The sequence below is a fragment of the Mobula hypostoma genome, chromosome 15, assembly GCF_963921235.1.
Source record: "Mobula hypostoma chromosome 15, sMobHyp1.1, whole genome shotgun sequence".
Classification (NCBI taxonomy): Eukaryota; Metazoa; Chordata; class Chondrichthyes; order Myliobatiformes; family Myliobatidae; genus Mobula; species Mobula hypostoma.
Window position 1 is genome coordinate 5,721,475 of NC_086111.1, and position 24,860 is coordinate 5,746,334.

General features: G+C 40.7%; 1 protein-coding gene across 5 annotated transcripts in view; it reads left to right on the forward strand.

Annotated features, from left to right (window-relative positions):
* plxnb1b (plexin b1b) overlaps positions 1 to 24,860 on the forward strand; it is a 373,688-nt gene that overhangs the window by 330,655 nt on the left and 18,173 nt on the right. For all 5 annotated transcript variants that reach the window (XM_063067659.1, XM_063067658.1, XM_063067662.1 and 2 more), the window contains 8 exons: positions 2,803 to 2,949; positions 3,476 to 3,635; positions 6,159 to 6,262; positions 7,442 to 7,526; positions 8,153 to 8,319; positions 8,499 to 8,659; positions 12,332 to 12,479; positions 24,478 to 24,542. In XM_063067659.1, the coding sequence (XP_062923729.1) occupies positions 2,803 to 2,949; positions 3,476 to 3,635; positions 6,159 to 6,262; positions 7,442 to 7,526; positions 8,153 to 8,319; positions 8,499 to 8,659; positions 12,332 to 12,479; positions 24,478 to 24,542 (1,037 nt within the window). The remainder of the gene's footprint in view (positions 1 to 2,802; positions 2,950 to 3,475; positions 3,636 to 6,158; positions 6,263 to 7,441; positions 7,527 to 8,152; positions 8,320 to 8,498; positions 8,660 to 12,331; positions 12,480 to 24,477; positions 24,543 to 24,860) is intronic.

Here is a 24,860-nt window from a genome sequence, read left to right on the forward strand (position 1 = left end):
TTCTTACAGAAGGTATAGAGGGAGATAATCCAACAGAATTTTTTCAGAAATGGATCCCGAAAACCTTGCAAATAAAAGAGGAAGACCGATCAATTGAAATTGAGTGGGCACATAGAGCTCTAAGACCAAAACCACAAGATGACCAATATCCACTATCAATTTTAATAAAATTCTTAAGATTTCAAGACAAAGAAAGGATTCTACAGGCGGCTGCCCAAGTTGCCAAGAAGAGAAAAGGGCCACTAATGATAGAAGGGAAGAAAATTTTTTTCTACCCTGACGTAAGTTATGAACTTTTGAAGAGAAGGAAGAAATTTAATCCAGTGAAAAAAGCCCTATGGGATCACGGTTATCAACTTATATTGCGTTATCCTGCAACCTTGAAGATTTTTTTGGCTGGTGGAAAAAAAAGATTTTTTGATGATTACCGGAAAGCAGAGGAGTTTGTGCGAGATTCTTTGAATATTCACCAGATACAAGAACAAACCCAGGGGAGCGAGATGGATTGAAGATGAAGACTGGATCAAGGATTAGGCCTGTTGGATTTTTAGGCAGATGAATATATAAATATATTATTAATTATATGAGGGAGGGGAAGAAAGGTTAAAATTTGAGGAATATTAGCTGGGAATAATGACAATTTTTTAAAATATATATATATATACAATTTTTTGTTACGGAGGAGCTGGAAGAAATACTGACCAATCGCTACGTTATTCATGTGTGCAAGTGTGGCAGTAGCCACGATCCGCACAATGGAGGGGGGTAGTGTTGTGTACTTTTTCATTCACAACATTAGTTGGGGGGTATTTTGTTTTTTCTTTTTTTGTATCTTATCTATCTTTTTTTTCTTTTTGCCTGGATGATTGGGAGGGAAACACATAGCAACATGGTGAAGTTCAAAGAGATTCCCCAGGGAACTATGAGAGTTGAGAAGCTAAGTAATGTTTTAGATTTTAAGAGATAAATATGAAACATTTTTGAACATTTGGAGCCCTTATTTACAGCTCCGATGATAAAGATCTTGGTTCCTTGGGGAAAGTAACAAATATATATAAAATTTATTTTTAATCCCATGGAGCATGTGCAAACCTTCCAATATTCAGGCGGATCTTTTTTTTTCTTTTTTTCTTTTCTCTTTAGGTAGGAGTATATATCGGGGGGGGGAGAGGGTAGATATTATTTTCTCATGTATTTACTTTGAAAACAATAAAAATTATATTAAAAAAAGAGAGATTTCAGGCTGAAACCCTTCATCAGAACTGGAAAGGAAAGGTGGAGAAGCCAGAATAAGAAGGTGGGGGGAGGGGAGGGGGTAGAAGCTGGAAGATAATGGGTGAAGCCAGATGAGGGAAAGATGGAAGGTGGGGGAGAATGAATGAGAAGCTGGGAGATGTTAGGTGGAAAAGGTAAAAGAAGAAGGAATGAGAAAGAGGTGAGTAGATCACGATTGATCTCCCAGGCCTCATCTTATCAAGCCTGATAGCAACTCTGAAATTGTGATGAGCTTGTGTGGAGGCCCATTATCACCACCAGATCAGAGGTTGTTTCACAGTGAAACTTACCCTTCTATGTCTGTCTCTGTTCTGAGCCAGCAAGATCCTTGAGACGTTTATACATGTTGAGTACTCCTTATCTAAAACGCTTGGGGCCAGAATTGTTTCAGATTTTGGATTTTTTCAGATTTTGGAATTATATATGAGATAGCTTGGGAACACCATAATTTTCAGCTCTGAATTTGCGCTTCGAGTCAGCAGTCCTTGTCTTGTACTTGTTCATCATGCATATGTGCATAACAGTAAAAACTGTTACATACCATCAAAATAATGTGTGCAGGGTAACAAAAGCAACACAACAGCACCAGGAGAATATCTGAGTCAGCTGTTGATCAACAACAGATAACGGTGGGCTTTCTGTCTCCACCTACAATGCTGTGTTTTGATTAAAAGGTTACAGTTCGCTGTATTTGTGTTTTACTTTCTTTTAAGGTTTTATGTAATCAATGTTGTAGTCTTGTTCTGGCGCCCTTTACCTTTCCCGCCCACTTGGCTTCACCTATCACCTTCTAGCTTGTCCTTCTCCCTCTTCCCCCCACCTTCTTATTCTGGCGGCTTCACCCTTCCTTGCCAGTCTTGATGAAGAGTCTCAGCCTGAAATGTCGACTGTTTATCCCTCTCTATAGATGCTGCCTGTCCAATCAACGTTTTTATCAGTGATGATGATCACAGACTCGTCAGTGAATTTATCTGCTGCTTCCTGATCAGCAGATATATAACCATATAACAATTACAGCACGAAAATGTTTTATCTTTAAACTTTTGTAAATCTTTAAACATTTAATGCCATGCCTTTTCTTAAATTTCTGCATCCAGCCTGCTAAATATTCACAACTACCTTCAATTTTAAGTTCGCCGTGTTGTTTTATGATCAGCATACTGTTGAGTGGTATATGTTCACTCCAACGCTGATTAATCCTTACTTTCAATACACAATTGAGATCTTCATTTTTTGCTTTGTGTAGTGTTTTTCTATTTTTCATTAACTTCTATTCATTACTTATGTGAGGATCGCTTCTCAGAACTGGTTATGATGTGCAGAAAGCTGTGCATTGCCTGGGAACCTCCCCAGCACCTTGTGGAATTTTCCATTTGTGACATCATGTCAACACTCAAAAAAAATATGGATTGCAATGGTTTTTAGATTTTGGAATTTTGGCTAAACTGTATCTTTTAAAGTCCTGGGGCTTGAGATGCCACTGAGTTTCCCATGTACTAATTTATTGTCCTTTCACCCTGTCACTAGGAATCAGCAGGAGAGTCGCTCTACATGCTGTTCCGAGCTATCAAACACCAGGTAGATAAAGGACCCGTCGATGCCGTCTCAGGAAAGGCCAAGTATACCCTCAATGATAACAGACTGCTCCGAGAGGACGTGGAGTATCGGACGCTGGTAAATCTCACCGACTCCCAATAATGTTGATTGCTTAACAGAAAATAAAGTGCAAACGGGGTTGTGATGATGCATTTGATTCAACCGTGGGGTGTTCGGATTTGACAGTTCAACCTCTGACAGTGCCAAGTGACCAACCAGGAAGGAAATTATGATTTATGATTCTGGTGAATGTGCAGCACTAAAAACAACTTCAGTGGAGAACTAGGTTACTCCGTTCAACCTTTATCCAGAACTTTAACGTAACTTCTACTGCTCAAGCACTAAAGTTTATTCATCTGATTCTCATGTTTCATAAAGCAGTATTTTAATGACTGGGATTAAAACTCAATATTGAATTGTCCATAGTGGGCCCACATTCTTTTGCTCTTCACTAATTCCTGAGATGGCATCAACTTTATACAGAAAATAATAACTCGATAAGGGGATATTTTAAAACTTTCCATTGGGAAGGTAGTTTGAATCTGAAATCCTGTTTTCTTGCTGCTTGCTATGTTGTTTTATACTTTTCTTTCCAACTGCATAGACACTTAATGTGTTAGTACAAGGTGGAGAGGATGGACAGCCTTCACCTGTCAAAGTGTTGGACTGCGACACCATCACACAAGTCAAAGAGAAAATCATTGATCAGATCTACAAAGGGATGACCTACTCATTTCGACCGCACGTGGAATCTCTTGACCTTGGTAAGAAGAGAACTTTTACAGTCATTATAGTGGTCGACACTGATTTCAGTTGACTAGAGGATGGAAGAGGGGAAATATCCCATAAGAAAGAAAAGCTTCCCTTGAGGGGCGGAACCATCCCTCCTTACATGAGAGCAGTATGTTTAAAGCAAAATGGTCTTGAATTGGTTCAGATTATTTTCAAAGGTACATTTAATGTCAGAGAAATGTATGCAATATACATCCTGAAATGCTTTTTCTTCACAACCATCCATGAAGGCAGAGGAGTGCCCCAAAGAATGAATGACAGTTAACGGCCCCTCCAGCTCCTCTCCCTCCTGTGTGTAGGCGGCAGCAAGCAACAATTCCCCCTTCCCCCACCGGCAAAAAAAAAGCATCAGCACCCACCACCAAGCAAAGCAATAGCCGACACAGACTTGCATACCCCAAAGACTACTCATTCACCCAGTATTCGACATACCACAGGCTCGCTCTCTCTCTCTGTCCTTAATAAGGAAGAAAGAGGTGTCTCCGTTTCGCAGCGAAAGGGGAGACATAACACACAACTCGCTGGTTTATGATATTAAAAGTCCGTTGCGTCGCTTTTTCCGAGCTCTGTGCCTAAAGATTTCAGGTATCTGGGCCCACAGCCAGAGGTCTTCCAACTCCCACGACACACCGATCTCCTGATCCGCCCGTCTCCAGATCCATGAGATCTCAGGCCTCCGAAGGCGAGCTAAGTTCTTAGGCTGCGTCGAATGACGGCCAGCCATGAAACCCTAAGAGTGGGTCCCAGTCCCGCAAAGAGCTGAAGTCAGCGTTTAACTCCAGGTCAGGGTCTTCAAAAGAACCCTGAAAGGGAAAATTAGAGATATTAAAGATGGAAATAGAGCTGTTTCTGAAGATGCAAACAAAGGAGTTGCTGTTCAGTGCCATCAATGCCTCCATTTGTCATTAGGATTTGTGGGTCACCCTCACATATGTTGGGGGTGGCATGATAGCATGACGTTTAGCACTTTGCTTTCTCGTGCCAGCGATCACTTGCCACCACTGCCTGTAAGGAATTTGTCCATTCTCCCTGTGGGTTTCCTCGCGCATTCCAAAGACATACTGAGTTATGGGCATTCTCTCTTGCTGCCAGAAATGTGGAAACACTTGAGGGGCTGCCCAGCACAATCCTCACTGATTTGATGCAAGAAACACATTTCACTGTAAACACAAAATAATCTGCAGATACTGTGATCAAAGCAACACTTACAGTGCACTGGATGAACTCAACAGGTCGGACAGCATCAGTGGAAATGATGAGTCAGCGTTCCGGCCCGAAACATTGACTCATCATTTCCACTGATGCTGCCCGACCTGCTGAGTTCATTCAGCGTACTGTAAACATTTTATTGTATGCTTTGATATACATGTGACAAATAAAGTTAATTTTTAATCTTCTCGTGGATGTCCCATAAAGAGCAAAAAGTCCAATTCAGTGTTTACACTCCAGCATCGTGAGGTCTGTCTGTGTGTAAAGCCTTGCTAAAAATAAATATGGTTTCAGCACTGTGTGGGCAGGCAGTTTATAAAGGGCACAAGGTGACACAAGTCTTGAATCTAAAGGCCTTGGGTTAAGGTGAGGAAACACACAGCAGTCCTCATTGAGGGATTGGCAGTGGAAAGGGTGAGCAGTTTCAAGCTCCTGGTGCCGACATTTCTGCGGATCTATCCTGGGCCCAACGTATTAATGCAATTAGAAAGAAGGTACAACAGTAACTATTTCATTAGGAGAATTACTATGTCACCAAAGACACTCACAAATTTCTACAGATGTACTGTGGAAAACATTCCAACTGGTTGCATCACCAATTGTTGTGGAGAGGCCACTGTACAGGATTGGAAAAAGCTGCAGAAAGTTGTAAACTCAGCCAGCTCCATCACAGGCACTAACCTCCTCAGCATCCAGGACACCTTCAAAAGGTGATGCCTCAAAAAGCTAGCTTCGATCATTAAAGAATCCGAATACCCAGGATATGCCCTCTTCTCATTGTAACAGTCAAGGAGGAAGTACAGGAGCTTAAAGGCACACACCCAATGTTTCAGGAACAGCTTCTTCCCCTCTGCCATCGGATTTCTGAACACACAATGAGCACTGCCTCAGCGTCTTATTCCCTCTCTCTTTGTGTATAGTTAGGCGTATATTTATATACTTACTGTAATTTAATTTTCATTATTATGTATTGCAATATACTGCTGCAAAAAACAAATTTCATGACAGATGCTACTTGATTCTGATTTTGAACTAAACAAGTGTTATGTTGGTGATCAAAATTGGGAAGTGAGGCAAACTTAAAGGTCAAAGAGCTAATTGAAGTAATGTTTGATGTAACACTTTTGGGATGTTGTTGAACAAGTAGTTGGTATTCAACTGGTCTAGCTGGATCTAACCATAGTAGATTTGGTAAAGAATAAACATTATCAATGAAATATCTGGAATTCTGGCACAATTATATATAATCTGCTGAGATTTTCCCAATTTGTGTCCCACTAATTTAGAGTGGCGATCGGGGTTGGCTGGACATCTTATCCTTTCAGATGAAGATCTGACCTCTGTTGTCCAGGGAAACTGGAAGCGTCTCAACACCCTGCAGCATTATAAGGTAGATTTCCAGTAGGAAACAAGACCATTAACAGCATTCAAATTCAGCAGAGTTCATTGACTAGGGAATACCCGAATCCAGGTGCCAAACAGACGAATGGGGAAAGGACACTAGTTAATGAATGAGATGATGGTGGAAATTCATTGTGCAGAAAGAAGCCTTTCATCTCATCATGTTTGTGTTGCCCAATAAAGCTATCCAATTCTACTACCCAAACCTCTGTCCTTGCTTTGTAGGTTAAATCATTTCAAGGGCTCATCTAAGAAATTAATGGGTTTCTGTTAATACCTTTGTTACCTTTTGAAGCACAGACTTCTAACCTGCAATATAAAAAAACAAATTGTTCTCAGCTCCTCTTTAATTTCTAAATCAATGTCCCCAAATTATTGTCAATTTACTAATTTTCATAGGATACAGGAAATGCTAACAAACCAAGTGCCAACTTCTTCAACTATTACAGTCTTTTTGATGCAGGTGTAGAGAAAGTTGCAGTGATAGTGAAGGACGGCAACAGGTTTAGGTCAAGATGATGTTTGACTTGGATAGGAACCTGCAGGTGGTAGTGTTCCTGTGTACTTGAAGCACTTGACACTACTGGTAAATTGAGAGACACTGTTGGAGTACTCTGGGCCAGCAGCAGCACTGGATCTAGGTTCTTTCTCTTCACCCTGTCTAGACCAGGCATAATTTAATTCCCTTTGACATTCCAAGTAAATAGCTCCTCCCAAACAGTGTTTGCAAGTCCTGGTAAATCTCCATTGTGCCGTCATTGGCGGTATCAAACCCCTCCTAGGAAATCCCTCATTAGTGATGTCCATCCCTCCTGCAGAGTCGTTCATTAGTTGTGTCCCTCACCTCCTGTGGATAGAAGCTGAAAGGTAGCCCAAGGTAGCTATCTTTCATTTGCACATAACATTAACACAAAACTATGTGAAAATGATAGGCAGAAGTAGGGTGGTTTCTCTTGGCAAGTTAAGGTCTTGCTCAGAGTAAAGGTGGAGAAAGCCAGTGCCCAGATCTCTAGGTACCGTTAACCCAAATAACCTCCCACTTATCTGGATCATGTGATGCATCTTTTGTTGTTTGTACGTCTGTCAGGCCTGTTATGAATGTTCTTACATTACCAAGCTGCTGTGCCCCCCAGACTCATTCCATCGTTGTGCTTTATCACTTTATTAGGTGACCGATGGGGCCACGGTTGCTCTTGTTCCACGTCTCAGCAAACACATCCACCATGAGAATCATGACTACATTGCAGGAGAGAGTGAGTGAACATCAAAATCTTTGTTGCCTGTTGGTCTTGTGGCTGAGCCTCTAGGAGAAGGAACAAAAAAAATAAGACTAGTCTTGAGTAACCAGCAGGAGGACAGGGTTAGATTGATCTTGGGGTGGGTTAAAATGTTGGAACAATATCATGGGCTGAATAGTCTACTGTGGTATTTAATGAAAACTAAGCAGAGAGATAGCTGAGAACACACATAGTTGGTTATAAGATTTAAATAAGAAACCACTTGATATATTAATCAATGAAGCGCTATTTGAAATGTAATGTCAGGAGTGCTGTAGCCAGTTAGCCATAGCAAGACCTTAATTGATAATTCCCAGAACACAACCTGCTCTTTGAAAGAGTGCCATGAAACTTGTTGGTCTCACCCAAGAAGGCAGACAAACTCTTGGTGCAATCTAAAAATTTCTCTTCCAACAGCCCAGTGTTTCCTCAGTGATGCACATTAACTTTCAGGCAAGAGTGCTGTTCAGTGCTTAAGTGTTCAGTACTTACTGGGTTTGACTGATTGGAAGTATTTTGCCTTAGGTATACTTAGTCTTTTTGGGGTTTTCTTTTGTTGCCATTCTACTCTACTGTTGTCTCTAACCGTTTTCCCATCTCAGAGACGCCAATGCTGGAGGATGCAGATGAAGGAGGGATGAAAGTGTGGCACCTAGTGAAAGCCAGTGAAGAGCCTGAGCTCCCCAAGCACAGGCGAGGCAGCCTACGGGAACGGGAGCGAGCGAAGGCTATCCCAGAGATCTACTTAACACGCTTGCTCTCTATGAAGGTAGGAGCCAGAATGAAAACGGAGGCATGTTTGAAAGCAGGTTTGCAGAATGGGATTATTTCTAATGCTTGCCCTCTCACCCAAATTACTTTTAAAAGTAATAGTGGGTAACTGGGTTTTGAAGCATCAACAGTTGTAAAGGTGGCCATTTGAGCCTTGCACCTTGCCATTTCTTTCAGGGCACCCTGCAGAAGTTTGTGGATGACCTCTTTCAGGTAATTCTCAGCACCAGCCGGCCTGTGCCTCTCGCCGTTAAATATTTTTTTGATCTCCTGGATGAACAGGCTGTGCACCATGGAATAACTGACGCAGAAACCATTCACATCTGGAAAACAAACAGGTAAACAACTGTTCTTCACCTGTAGTAAAAAGATAAAGATTAGCTTTATTTGTCACATGTACATCGAAGCATTCAGTGAAATGCATCGTTTGCAGCAATGGCCAACACAGGCTGAGGATGTTATTATTTGTCAAGTTATTTGTGGTAATATTAATTAGTGTTGTGTCTGTGTTATATGTACTGCCTTGTACAACTTGGTCCGCAGGAATGTAGTTTCATTTGGTGGTATACGTGCATTTTTGAATGACAATAAACTGAATTTGAGCTTGTTCTATATCACAAACAACAGATGCCCCAGCACTGGATGTTGACCTCCAACCAGAATAACAGTCAAGAAAAGTGATTTGGTAGTCCTTTGAAATTTGAAGAATGGGGCTGGCTGGTAGCGTAATGACATTGGCGCCAGACCCGGGAGCGGAGGTTCCCGGGTTCGAAACCAGTCAGGTCCACTCCCGAGTATGCTTTCCATCCGTGCCGGGTTGAGTGTCGAGATCGCAACTCGAACCTCGTAAAATAAAGGGAAAAATACTGTGAAGAGTGGCACGCCACACAGTCAGTCAGTCAGTCTCTCTCTCTCTCTCTCTCTCTCTCTCTCTCTCTCTCCCTCTCTCCCTCTCTCTCTCCCTCTCTCCCTCTCTCCCTCTCTCCCTCTCTCCCTCTCTCCCTCTCTCCCCCTCTCCCTCTCTCCCTCTCTCCCCCTCTCCCTCTCCCTCCCTCCATCCCTCTCTCTCTCTCTCTCTCTCTCTATATATATATATCTCTCTATCTCTATCTCTATCTCTATCTCTCTCGCACCACGCCTTGTAAAAAGCCATGACAAAGACTTCATCACGGACGGATGGATGCACGCACAAGCACAGACTCGCACGCACGCAGGCACATGCCAAAAAAAAAGAAATTTGAAGAATGATTATTTTTCAGAAACATTTTTTCTCTCTATGCAGAGCTGGGGCACGGAGCTGGTCTATGCTGTGTTGTGTGACTGCTGTTATATTTCTGAGGAATTTAGCATTCCAAAGACCCTTCTGATGTTTAGCGCTGTTTCAACACTACTTTCCATCTGCCTTTTCTCTAGCTTTAAATGATCTATTTAAGGCAGGTGTTTTGCTTTAAATTATAAAACACCATAATGTTCTTTATCTAAAATTCTGTGGCTTTTCAGCTTTGTTTTTATTGATTAAATTTGTAATTACCCAGAAAATTGACAGACTAGGTGGAAGCAAATTTGAACTTGAGCAATTAGTGCTCTGTAATTAAACACGTCTGCACAATCCAGTCCATTGTGCAGTAAACATAAATACACATCTGGAAATCTTACGGTTACATGTTGTTAACCCTTGCACAATAAAAATGGAAGCAATCCCTTAGTTGCAGGTGAAGTGACTAGAGCTGTGATTTTTTTCCCTCCTATCTTTAATCTTTATCCATATGCTTTGTCTTTACCTTCTACTTGGCTACCTCTGTTAGTCCTTATTGTTAAATCAAAGGCAAAGGACAAACTAGTGCTAAGCTGACTATTCCAAGGGGGTAACTCATCTCAGTACTGAACTGTCTCTGTAGTTATGGACTACAGCCATCGGGCTTCTGGACTGGCTACAGTGTTGAACTGGTTCCATGGCTGTGGACACACTTTTGGGGACTCCGTGGTGCATGTTCTGTGTGTTATTTGTTTTTTTTTTATTGTTTGCACGATTTGTTCTTTTTTTCACACATTTGGGGTTTGACGGTCTTTGTTGTGGTTTTTTTTAAAAATAGGTTCTATTGTGTTTCTTTGTTTTGTGACTGCCTGCAAAAAGAAGAATCTCAAGGTTGTATGTGAAATGCATCTTTTGATAATGAATGTACTTTAACTATTTAAATATTGTTTATAAACCATGCTTGCTTTTTTGCTGTACCTAAACATGGTTTTATTTAGCACTAATGCCCAAACGAAGCCTTTGCATTTCTGGTTAGGGGCATGCTCAACTTGATGCATTTCCTGACACTTTGCTGTACAATGTTCAGTAAAGGGTGTACAGCCTTTAATGTCACTCTCACCATCACATCCATACTACAGTCCTTCGGCTGCCGAGGAGAATATGCAGGTTGTGAAGCAGAGGAGTGAACTCCCACATCATTTAACTGACATACAAGTCCTTATCGATAAGATGCAATCTGGGAGGGAGATGTTGTGCAAGAGAAGGGTGGTGAGCAGTTCCATGGGTTGGACCAAAACACTTGCCAGATGTACCACGAGAAGAGTTAGAGAGGGCAGTGACTGCAGCAATCTCCACAAAATGGAGCAATACAGAAAGAAATCTCACGTGATCTGCACATCAACATCCACAGTATGGGGATCACAACAGAACAGAAGTATTTTGTACAGTGATCTGAGTGGTCACTCTTGGTGGGGTATGAGACCAGCGTAGACAAGCATTCTGATTACCATCGATGAGTTTAGCTAAAGGGCTTGTTTCTATGCTCTATAACTCTCTGATTCAACCATTAGTAATACTAATAACTAGTCAACTAGCAGTTCTTTCTAGGATCTAACACGTTTAGATTTGGTGTTCATTAAGTGGTGATTGCACATTATAATTGAAAGCATTGGTTGAGACTGACTCGGGCATCTTGAAAATATCATAGCCCTTCTTCTAGCTACTTTGCAAAAAGATTCAAACAACTAAACTAATTTTTCTACTTGGAAAGAAACAAGTTGAATACCTCAGATCTTACCTAAAAGAAGTTTCAGTCCTTGGTATCCTGATATTAAAGTCATTGACCCATTTTCATTGACATACCACCGTGAGAAGATCTCTGACAACTTATTCCATATGTTCAGCACCCTCAGAGTGGAAAAACATGCATCTCAAATCTCTTCTAAATCTTTCCCTTCTCCATCAAACCTGGGTGTTACTGGAGTTTACTGGCCATCAGTAGCAAGTGCAGCAATATTTAAATATACTCTGACACCTTTATACCACTACGTGGCTACAAACAGGGTTCTTGGTCTTGCTCCAATAAATCCAACTATTTATTAAGTGAATTTATTTATTCATTTGCTTATTTATGATTCAGTCATAGATTGATTGATTGATTAATTGATTGAGATGCATTGTGGATTAGCCCCTTCCAGCCCTTCGAGCTGCACCACCCCAGCAGTCCACTGATTTAACCCTAGCCTAGTCACAGGACAACTTACAACGACCAATGAACCTACTAACAGGTATGCCTTTGGACTGTGGGAGGAAACCAGAGCACCTGGAGGGAACCTACACAATCCATGAGGAGGACTCCATGCAGATGATGTCAGAATTTACTTCGAAATCCAGAGCCCCGAACTGTAATAGTGTCATGCTAACTGCTACACTACCGTGCACCCTAATTAATGATATATCGGTTATTATTATATCATTGAATAGGCAAGTAATAGTTCATGATCCACATTTCATGTTCCATTGTGGAATATTGTTTTCAGTTAAAGGCATCCCGGATTCAAATAGTAATTGCTGACATTAGAGAGCATTGTGGAAAAGGCAGTATGAACGATTCCAGTATGTTAATTTGGGAGTCAAACTTCAACTATTTAAGGAATGTTTGAAACAAAAAGCCCTTGATTTGGGTCATTAAATCTTAAGGGTTAAATATGTAAAGATAACCCAGATTTATAAAATCATGGATTTTCTTTTCCAGTCTTCCTCTTCGTTTTTGGATAAACATCATAAAAAATCCACACTTCACCTTTGACGTTCAGGTGTCGGATAATGTAGACGCCATGCTATCAGTCATTGCTCAGACCTTCATGGACTCCTGTACTATTGCAGAACACAAGCTGGGTCGGGTAAGTTTGGACAATTCAAACAAAAAGTCACTGTAAATACGTAGAGCATTGAACTATGCAGCACAGCAGAGTGCAGGCCCTTTGGCCTACAATGTTGTGTCAACCTTTTAGTCTGCAACACTGTCACTCGAGATGGCAGAAGAATGGGGCTGAGGGGGATGACAGAATGGTGGAGCAGACTCGATGGGCCAAATGTCCGAATTCTGCTCCTGTGTCTTTTGTTTTATGATCTTGTCTAACTCTCTCCTCTTAGGCAGCTCAGAACCCTCCATTTTCAATTCATCCATGTGCTTAAGAGTCTCTTAATTAAATGTTGTTTTATTTCAGCATCTACCACCGTCCCCAGTGGTGCATTCCAGGCTCTGTGTGTGTGTGTATTAAAAAACACACAACTACCTCTGAAATCTCTCCTGACCTTTCCTCTACTCACCTTAAAAGGATGTCCTCTGGTATTAGTCAGTGGCACCCTGGACAAAAGACACTAGCTGTCCACTCTATCTGTGCCTCAGAATCATATATCCCTCTTGTGAAGTCACCTCTCATTCTCCAGAACTCCAAAGGTGGCAACTAATGAAGACCATAAGACCATAAGACAAAGGAGCAGAAGTAGGCCATTCGGCCCATCGAGTCTGCTCCGTCATTTAATCATGAGCTGATCCATTTTATCCTATTTAGTCCCACTGCCCCACCTTCTCACCATAACCTTTGATGCCCTGGCTACTCAGATACCTATCAATCTCTGCCTTAAATACACCCAATGACTTGTCCTCCACTGCCGCCCGTGGCAACAAATTCCATAGATTCACCACCCTCTGACTAAAAAAATTTCTTCGCATTTCTGTTCTGAAAGGGTGCCCTTCAATCCTGAAGTCATGCCCTCTCGTACTAGACTCCCCCATCATGGGAAACAACTTTGCCACATCCACTCTGTCCATGCCTTTTAACGAATAGCTAATGAAGCTCCCAACAATAAACACAACTTTAGTAAAGTACTTTCTCTTTAGTAAATTTTTTACAACCTTGTAACTTACAGAAGTATTTTACTATGAATTAAGGATGTTATTTAAAAGCTTTTTCTTACAAGTATAATGTGGGGCAAAAGAGCAAAATGTTTCCATATCACCAAGTCCCACAAAAGAGTGATGGGAAAATGGAAACATAGTTGATTTAGAGCTCTGTGGTAGGGTGTGCATCTTTGCTCATCAAAATAACACTGTACAACCATTTACAATTCCATCAGTGGACAGATGGGACCTCAGTTGGATACTGGTCTGAATATTGACACCGTGCCCCTGGACTGAACTGGATTGTTACTCACGTCTTTACCTTTTAGAGTGCAAATTGAACTAAACCCAGTTCTAAATCCAGCAGAAGAACATCAAACTTGATTCCTTGGTCCAGAGGGCTGTACATGCTGAATTGTTCTGCATGTTCAAGGCCAAGATAGATTTTTTGAAGTGCAGGGGAACTGCAGATTCTGAGAGATTGGCAGGAAAACGAAGTAGAGGCCAACTTTCATGGCTCAGAATAAAACAGGTGGAGATATATAAAATCAGAGGTTTTGGCAACATAGACAAAGGTGCCTTGAAACTGAATTGCACATGGTTCTCTCTCATTAAAGTTAGCACTAATGCTACATCAGAAATGACCAAAAGAAAAAAAAATCATGAAATTAGAGCACCTTTGCTGTGGGAAAGTGAAATGGTGATTTCTACACTTGTCAGATCCCGACCTCTGCATTTTTGATGTGCACAGTTTCAAGCCAGGCATGTCAACAAAAGCTTCTCACTGCGAGTCAGTACATGCGACAAGAATTAACCTGTACCTGATAAGTCAGCTCTATTAAAACTTGAGTTTGCATGAGATCAAATGGAGCAGAATGGGGAGGTGGAGAGGTGGGGCGGGGGGGGGGATCATTAAAAACGGGTGGAAGGGAACGGTGCAGAGTTATGAGTAAGTAAAGAGTCCTCATTCTCTGATAATGGGCCGGACAGCCTTGGGCCCTCACAACCCATGGCAGTATCAAGTCACAAGTCAAGAGAGTCAAACTGTACTTACTAGTTCAAAGAAGCTTTGACTGTAACAAGGTTGCTGGTGATGAACTTCCATTGAAATAAAAGCAACAGGCTAATTAAACATCAGTGTATAAAGTCAATATCCCTGGAGGTGTCACTACTTTCTGCACACACTGCTCCTTCTGATATCACATGTCAGGAATTGCTATATTTCCTTATGACACAAGATGCCAGTTTGAGTCTGTACGAGCTCTCGGGGGATCCCAGCATTTCCACTCATTTCCCTGAGACTAACTCCCTCCCCACTCTGGCCTGTAGAGATGCAGTTCATTTTGTATGAGCATCACTTCCTGAAGAAAAACATCCACCTTGGGGGATTTTTCGGAAGTTATTTAGCTCACTGCATAGTTGTCTTTATAAATTGTTCACAGTGAGGGAAGTTGACACGTTATCTCGTTATCTCCCCTTAATCCGAATCACCTGTAACTCGCCTACGCTTTAGGGCATTCAGAGTAGCCATTTAACGTGGTGCTTGCAACAGCACACTCACAGGGAGCACGTGCATTCTCTGCACAGACAGCAACAGATGTCCTTTTAAATCTTTTTATTGAATAAGTATACAAAAAGGTAAGCCATATAGGCACTGATACACTGTTAGAATACAATAAAATTACAGGAGATATTAATACAGAAAAAAAATGATACAAACAATGTAATTTAAACATAACATACTAAGGTAACATAATAGTATACTAATTTTTATATATATATATCAATAGAGAAAAGGAAAAAAAAACCCAAAAAAAAACCCACCGTGCAACTAAACTAAAAGCAAAGCAAAGCTATGGGCTAAATTGGAACCAAGTAGAGTTAAAGAACTTAAAATCACGTCCTCAAACCCGACCTCCATTAAAAACAGTAAAAAGAAACAAGAAGGGTATATAAATATGGAGCAAAAAAGAGAAGAAAAAAAATTACATTAAATGAAAATATTGAATAAAAGATCTCCAGGTCTGTTCAAATTTAAGTGATGAATCATAAAGATTGCTTCTAATTTTCTCCAAATTCAAGCATAATATCGTCTGGGAAAACCAAAAAAAGGTAGTTGGAGCATTAAGCTCTTTCCAATGTTGTAAGATACATCTTTTCGCCATTAAAGTAAGAAATGCAATCATTCTACGGGCTGAAGGAGAAAGATTACTGGAAATTTTAGGTAGTCCAAAGATAGCAGTAATAGGGTGAGGAGAGATATCTATATTCAATACCTTTGAGATAATATTAAAAATGTCTCTCCAGAAAGTTTCCAGAGTAGGACAAGACCAAAACTTATGAGTTAAAGAGGCTATCTGCCCCGGACATCTATCACAAAAAGGATTAATATGAGAATAAAAGCGAGCTAATTTATCTTTGGACATATGTGCTCTATGAACAACTTTAAATTGAATTAGGGAATGTTTAGCACAGATAGAGGAAGTATTGACTAATTGTAAAATCTGCCCCCAGTCATCCACGGAAATGATAGAACCCAATTCCTGTTCCCAATCTACCCTAATCTTATCAAATGCAGCTTTCCTAAGTTTCATAATAATATTATAAATCATAGCCGATGCACCTTTCTGACATGGATTAAGGTTAATTATAGTATCTAAAATATATGTAGGAGGAAGCATTGGAAAGGAAGAAAGTATAGTACTTAGGAAATTTCTAACTTGTAGATATCTAAAAAAATGTATTCTTGATAAATTATATTTATTAGATAATTGTTCAAAAGACATAAGGGAACCATCTAAAAATAAATCCAGAAACTGTGAAATACCCTTAGTCTTCCAAATTTGAAAAGCACGATCCGTAAAAGAGGGAGGAAAAAATATGTTACCTAAAATAGGAATCGCTAGCTCAAATTGGTTAAGATCAAAAAATTTTCTGAATTGAAACCAAGTACGTAGGGTATATTTAACTATCGGGTTAGAGACCTGTTTGAAGCGTTTCAAATCAAAAGGAAGAGAGGAACCTAAAATAGAGCCAAGTGTATAGCCCTGAACAGATTGTAATTCCAATGCTACCCATTTAAGAATGGATAGTATATCCTGGTCAAGTAACCAAAATTTCATATGTCGAATATTAATTGCCCAATAGTAGAATCTAAAGTTAGGTAATGCTAAACCTCCATCTCTCTTAGCTTTCTGTAAATGTATTTTACCCAGTCTCGGGTTTTTATTTTGCCAAATAAATGAAGAAATTTTTGAGTCAACTTCATCAAAAAAAGATTTTGGAACAAAAATCGGTATTGCCTGAAATATATATAAAAATTTTGGCAGAGTTGAATAATATGGTCAATTAAGGATAAAAAGTTAATCTTAAATAAATCTTTGTGTTTACAAGTAATTTTAATCCCAAGATATGAAAAATAATTATTAATCAATTTAAACAGAAAGTTATGATATAAGGGAAGTTGTTTATTAATCGGGAAAAGTTCACTCTTACTAAGATTTAATTTATAACCTGAAAAGAGACTAAATTGTGCTAATAACTCTAAAACAGCAGGGATGGATTTTTGAGGATTAGAAATATATAAAAGTAAGTCATTGGCATAGAGTGATATTTTATGGGACTTTAAGCCCCGAGTTATCCCAGTAATATTTGGAGATTCTCGAATGGCAATTGCAAGAGGTTCTAATGGAATATCAAATAATAAAGGACTAAGAGGACAACCTTGTCGAGTACCTCGAAAAAGAGGGAAAAAAGGTGAGCTTAAAGAGTTAGTACAGACCGAGGCCACAGGAGAATGATATAACAGTTTGATCCAGGATATAAATTTCGAGCTAAAATTAAACATTTCAAGCACCTTAAATAAGTAAGGCCATTCTACTCTATCAAAAGCTTTCTCAGCATCTAAAGAGATAACACACTCAGGAACATTTTGTGAGGGGGTATAAACAATATTTAACAATGTGCGAATGTTATAAAAAGAGTAACGACCTTTAATAAAACCCGTTTGGTCTTCCGAAATAATAAAAGGAAGTACTTTTTCTAATCTGTTTGCTAATAACTTAGAAAAAATTTTAGAATCAACATTTAATAAAGATATTGGTCTATAAGATGCACATTGAGCAGGATCTTTATCCTTCTTTAATATTAGAGAGATTGACGCTCTATTGAAAGATTCGGGAAGTTTACCAAGTTTTAATGAAGCCTCGAAAACCCTACAGAACCAAGGGATTAATGAAGGTGCAAAACATTTATAAAATTCTGCGGTAAGGTAAACCCATCAGGGCCAGGAGCTTTCCCCAGGTTCATAGAGGAAATAACATTCTTAATCTCATCAGTGGTAATGGGAGTATCTAGCATAGAAGACATATCCTGTGAAATCTCAGGGAAGTCTAGGTTATCTAAAAAATCATTCATATATTTAGAGTCTCGAGGAGACTCTGATTGATGTAAGGAAGAATAAAAATCAAAGAAGGTTTGATTAATCCCCGCATGATCAAGTATCAGTCGATCATTTTGATTATAAATCTGATTAAAACAGCAACAGATGTCAAGATCATAGTTGGGTCACAGGAGACGAGACAAATTCTTTCACCCGCCTTACCACTGTGGTTCCCCTGTGACCCAATGTTATGGTTTGATCCAGTTTTTGCCATTAAATAATAAGTGCCAAGCGTTTTAGAGTCATTGAGCACTACAGTACAGAAACAGGCTCTTCAGCCCATTTAGTCTGTACCAAACTGTTTTTCTACCCAGTCCCATCTATCGGCACCAGGACCCTGGCTCTCCATACCTGTCCAGGCTTCTGTTAAATTTTATTTTAACACCTGTTTAACATTAGCCTAATGATAGTCCAGTTTACAATGACCAATTAACCTACAAGCAGCACATCTCTGAAACTGGAGCGTCTGAAGGAAGCCCATACAGTCACAGGGAGAACACACAAACTCCTTACAGGTGGCACCAGAACTGAACTCCAAGCTCTTGACAGTCCGAGTTATTTAGCACTGTGCTAACCGCTCTACTGCCGTGCAGCTGTCGCTATTAACCCTGCACCTACCTCCACTGCCAGCTCGTTCCACACTCTGAGTGAAGAAGATCCCCTCAGATTACCCTTAAATATTTTACTTCTCACCCTAAACATAAAACCTCTGGTTCACAGGGGGAAAGCCTGCATGTATTTATCTACACTTATCTACACCTCTATAGATTGCACAAAATACAAGTTGAAAAAGACAATAGTATTTGAGTGAATCAGAATTAGACTTGATATCACTGGCATGAAAGTTGTTGCTTTGTGGCGCAGAGGGAAATACACCCAGGCAGCGTTCATGGTTCACTGTTCATTCACAATTCTGTTGGTGGAGGGGAAGAAGCTGTTCCTGAAACACAGAGTGAGTGCCTTCAGGCTCCTCTACCAGCTCGATGGCAGCAATGAGAGAGGGCAAGTCCTGGGTGATTGGAGTCCTTAATGGTGGGTGCTACCTCTTTGAGGCATTGCCTTTCGAAATTGTCCTGGATGCTGGTGAGGATGGTGCCCATGGTGGAGGTGACTGAGCTTACTATGTTCTGCTCCTTTATCAATCCTGTGCAGTGCTCCCTCCGCACCAGATGGTGATGCAACCATTCGAATGCTCACTGTGGTACATCAGTAGAAATTTGCAAGTGTCTTTGGTGACATACTAATTCTCCTCAAACTTCTTGATGAAAACACATTGATGAAGGTAGAGCAATGGATGTAGTGTATATGGATTTCAGCAAGGCATTTGATAAGATTCCCCATGAGAGGCTCATTCAGAAAATAAGGAGGCATGGGATCCAAGGAGACCTTGCTTTGTGGATCCAGAATTGGCTTGCCCACGGAAGGCAAAGAGTGGTTGTAGATGGTCCATTTTTTGCATGGAGGACAGTGACCAGTGGTGTTGCACAGGGATCTGTTCTGGGACCCCTCCTCTTGTGATTTTTACAAATGACCTGGATGAGGAAGTAGAAGGGTGGGTTAGTAAGTTTACTGATGATACAAAGGCTGGGGGTGTTGTGGATAGTCTGGAGGGTTGTCAGAATTTACAGTGGGACATTGATGGGCTGCAGAACTGGGCTGAGAAGTGGCAGATGGAGTTCAACCCAGGTAAGTGTGAAGTGGTTCATTTTGGTAGGTCCAGTTTGAAGTCAGAATATAATATAAATGGTAAGACTCTTGGCAGTTGGAGAATCTGAGATCTTGGGGTCCATGTCCAAAGGACACTCAAAGCTGCTACACAGGTTGACAGTGTTGTTAAGAAGGCATATGGTGTGTTGGCATTCATCAAGCATGGGTTTGAGTTCAAGAGATGCGAGGTAATGTTAAAGCTGTATAAGATGTTAATTAGACCCCACTTGGAGTACTGTGTTCACTTCTGGTCACCTCACTGCAGGAAGGATGTGAATGCTATAGAGAGTGCAGAGGAGATTTACAAGGATGTTACCTGGATTGGAGGTGTACCTTATGAGAATAAGTTGAGCGTACTTGGCCTTTTCTCCTTGGAGTGACAGAGGATGAGAGGTGACTTGATAGAGATGTGTAAGATGATGAGAAGCATTGATTGAGTGGATGGCCAGAGGCTTTTTCCCAGGGTTGAAATGGCTAACACTGGGGGGGGGAACATAGCTTTGAGGTGCTTGGAAGTAGGTACAAGGGGGATGTCAGGGGTAAGTTTTTCACACAGAGAGTGGTGGGTGCGTGGAACGTACTGCCAGTGGCAGTGATGGAAGCGGATACCATAAGGTCTTTTAAGACCCTCTTAGATAGGTACATGGAGCTTAGAAAAATAGTGGGCCATGCGGTAGGGAAATTCTAGGCCATTTCTAGGGTAAGCTACATAGTCGGCACAATATTGTGGGCTGAAGGGCCTGTGATGTGCTATAAATTTCTATGTTCTATGTTCCTAATGAAATATGGCCGTTGTCATGTCTGATTTGTAACTACCTCAATATGTTGGGCCCAGGATAGATCTTAATAGATGTTGACATGCACGAACTTGAAACTATTCACCCTTTCCATTTCTGATCACATCAGTAAAACCCGAGTTCAATTTACAGCTGATAGGCCTTCACCAGGAAATATATGTAAACTTGTCCAAAATCACGTTAAGAAATATTTCTACATAATAAAACACATATTCTGAACTGCAAAGTGTATAAAGAAAAAGATTTCAAGGATGTTCCCAAAGACTTAATGAAAATTGCATCTCCACCATCTTCTGTGAGTCTCTGGCCCATGAACACTGGAGAACAGTGGAGAATGAACACTGAGGAGTATGAAGAGCCCAAATGTTGTGCATTCAGAAGCCCCGAAGAAATGCCGAGTGGAGCAGACCACCTCCTGAATTTCACCTGCCCATCCACCCGGCCGGCTGTCCCAGCCCTACCATGGCAAAATCAGAAGCTCCTGCATTGGCTTCTTCAGCCACTGCAGAATTTGCAGAACTAGAGGAATCACCCGTAAAGAGAAGATAGATAATAAAGCAGGTACAAGTGAGTTTTCTGTCATCTTATTTCTTCAGAAATGCAGCACAGAATAGGCCCTTCCGGCCCTTTGAGCTGTCTCCCAGCAAACCCGACTTAACCCTTACCTAATTACGGGATAGTTTACAATGACCAATTAACCTGCTAACTGGTATGACTTTGGTCTGTGTGAGCTAACCATAGCAGCTGAGAAAAGGCACGCATTCCACGGGGAGGACGTACAAACGCCTTACACACGACACCAGGATTGAGCTGCAAACTCTGCCCCGAGCTTTTACAGCGTTTCTGCTGTTTCCATTTGTTGGTGGGGGCAAAACCAGAGGGCATTCTGAAAGACAGTACCCCCAAAAAAAAACAAGTAAATTCAACAACTGCATCCGTTTCTGTGGAAAGAGAAAGGTGCAGACTGCACATCAAATTCACGTTCAATGTTTTTGTCTTTCAAACATCTATACAGCTAAAGGAAACACTGTTCCTCTGGGGTCAAGGAGCATGTCGTCACACTACATATACTCACAGTCCGTATAGCCACATACAATCCAACACGTACAGTCGCAAAGCACAGTTCCTGAGCGACGTGGTCTTTTTCACATAAAGTGTGAGGTGATATAGAATGGTACATGGTTTGAGACTTGGGTGCGTTTGTGGGCAAATACCTCAAAGTGAGCGGATAGTTAATAAAGCAGTTGTGACTGTGGGCTTTACTTCAAGTCATAAAGAGCAAAATTCAGGAAGTGAAGCCAGACTTTGTAGAACAGTAATTTGGTCCCAGCTGGAACACTGATTACAGTTCTGGTCATGTCCTTGAGAGCTCCGGTAACTGTTATTCCTCGAGTGAGTGTGGAAAGTTTCTGCAGTGAATTTCTTATGTTGCTTTTCCAAAAGAAACAAAGTCTTTAGTCCATCAATAAAAGTGGAGAGATTTACATTTCTGGTTAGGTCCCTACATTTGAGATTATATATCTGAACCTGATCAGCACCACCCTTTACCTAATAATATGTAACACTGAATCGTAGTTTGCTTTCATGTTAGGAATTCATAGTCATGAGGAAGTCAATGTTAATGGGATGTTTTTATTTTCCTTTGGTGGTTGTCTACGAGACCATAAGACATAGGAGTAGAGCTGGGGCATTCGGCCCATTGAGTTTTCTCCACCATTCAATCATAGCTGATTTATTTTTCCTCTCAATCCCATTCTCCAGCCTGCTCCCTTGTAACCTTTGGCACCCTTAGCTAATCAATAACCTATCAACCTCTGCTGTAAGTATACCCATTGACCTGGCCTTCACAACTGTCTGTGGTAATGAATTCCACAGATTCACCACTCTCTGGCTAAAGAAATTCCTCCTCATCTCTGTTCTAAAGGGATGTTCTTCTATTCTATCTCCCATTATTGGAAACATCCTCTGCACGTTCCCTCTATCTAGGCGGTTCAATATCTGATGGGCTTCAAAAAGATCCACCCCCCCCGCCCCAATCTTCTGCACTCCATTTTGCTCCCCATTTGGAAAATTGTACTTGTTTTTTTTTCATTCTACAAAAGTGCATGATCATACATTTCTCTACACTCTATTCCATCTGCCACTTATTTGTCCATTCTCTTAATTTGTCAAGGTTCTGCTGAAGGCTCCATACTTTCTCAACTACTTATCTTGGTATACTCCACAAACTTGGCTATAAATGATTCCGGGAATAAAAATGTTAACATATGAGGGTCGTTTGATAACTTTGGGCCTGTACTTACTGGAGTTTAGAAGAATGAGGGGAGATTTCATTGAAGCCTACCAAATATTGGATGTACAGTGGGAGAGTCTAGTACAAAGCAGCAATGGTGTAAGTTTAGGAGCAGTTTATCAACTTGGCTATGAAACAGTAGATGATACAAGTAACGGTAATGACAAGTATGATCATTAAATGTAAAAAGGGATTAGAACATTCTAAAATGGCTTGAAAAATCTCTCCAACAATAATAAGCTCAAACTCCATTCCCTATAATAAATTTCCTGTGGAAAAACCTAAATTTAATAGTTACTCAAAGGTGTTCACTCCCAGATAAGGCTTCTCAGCAATTTGTATAATGAACCATTCATATCTGATTTTGAGATCCTGCTTTAATTCTGCAAGTTTGTGATAACACCGGGGTATCCATTATAAACATCCCTGGTGAACTGCTACAAAACACTATTTTGTGATCTTAATTTGCACCATGACTTGTATCTGTCAGAGGGAAATTGACATCTGAGGATTTCTGCTGCATAATGATATAATATCTATCCCACCTGCTGTATTGATATTACACTGGTAATTCACAAAGGGATTGAAACTGGACACGTGACTCTGCTTAATAAAGTAACGGTGCTACATTACAGATTCCTATCTTCCATCTTAATTTAGTTTGCCCAGGTTAGATTCCTCTGCCATGAGCTGTACCAGTAGTTGATTTTTAAATCTTAGGAGTGAGAAACTCTACAAACTATTTTGCTTTAATTGACCAAGTAGTGATGGAGGGTCTTGTCACTAAAAGCAGATAATTATCTTGCATACAGGAGAGATCCTGCAGATGCTGGAAATCCAGACCAACACACACAAAATGCTGGAAGAACTCAGCATTTATAGAAATGAATAAACAGTCGATATTTCAGGCTGAGACCCTTCGTCAGGATTGGAAAGGAAGGGGAAAGACGCCAGAATAAGAAGGTGGGGGAAGGGGAAGGAGGTCAAGCTATAAGGTGATTGGTAAATATCTTGCATGGAAGGCTTCCCTCAATTCTTCCAAGTTTGTCAGCTGATTTCATTTGAATTTGTAATTAGGTTTAATGTTCCTGATCGGTATACATTCAGCCAAGTTTATGTAATTTCCAACGAATCTGTTCAGTTCTTCAGCCTTTTGCTATTCACCAGCTTGTTTAAAAGCCAAGGGATTGGCCATTGTGACCAAAAGGGAAACATCCATCATTTGTCACACGCACAAAATGCAGGAGGAACTCAGCAGGTCAGGTGACACCTATGGAGAGGAATAAACAGTCGATGTTTCAGGCCGAGACACTTTGTCATGGCTCATTTTATACATGGCCCTTTCTGTGACCAGATGGTAGCCATCTGGAGAAACTCACTGGGTCAGGCAGCACATTTGGAGAGAAATGGAGAGTTGACGTTTCGGGTCATGCTCTTTCATCTAAAGTTTCAGGTCGACTCCATCTTTCTTCCATAGATGCTGCCTTCCTGACTGAGTTGCTCCAGCGTTTTGTGTTGTGCTCTCTATGAGCTGAGATGATACATACTTGTGGTGAACTGGTGTTGTTCTGCTGTCGCATTAGCATGGAACAGTGATCTGAATGTTTATGCTGATTCAATTCATCGTGCACTATTTTTGTAACCATCTTAACCCAGACTTTCATTGCTATATGCTTTGCAGACAGAATTTGTTGGCATGAGATCTGTTTTCACACTCTGTGTAACTGATGTAACTATTTGCTACTCTTTTTTTTAGGATTCTCCAATTAACAAGCTCTTGTACGCCAGAGACATCCCTCGATATAAACAGATGGTGGAGAGGTAAGACTTCTAAAACTTCCATTTGACCCATACTGTGTCGAGCCATCTCAGCCCGGTAGCCAGGCAATAACAAGGAAACAAAGCTTGCTTAACCTGGAATATTTTAGAGAAAAAAAACTCCTTAGAAATGTTGTTGGCTTTTTAGACTTCTTTTGGCCTCCCATTCTTGTCTGATAATTGAGTCTTTCTGATGAGACAGTTGTAAGTCTTGAGCATCTTTGAGCATAAAGTGAGGCACTCCATTGGTCACAGTCGACCATGGATGTTGTGTCCTAGCTGTCATGCGCAAGTCAGTATGCAAACCAGGGCAGTACGATG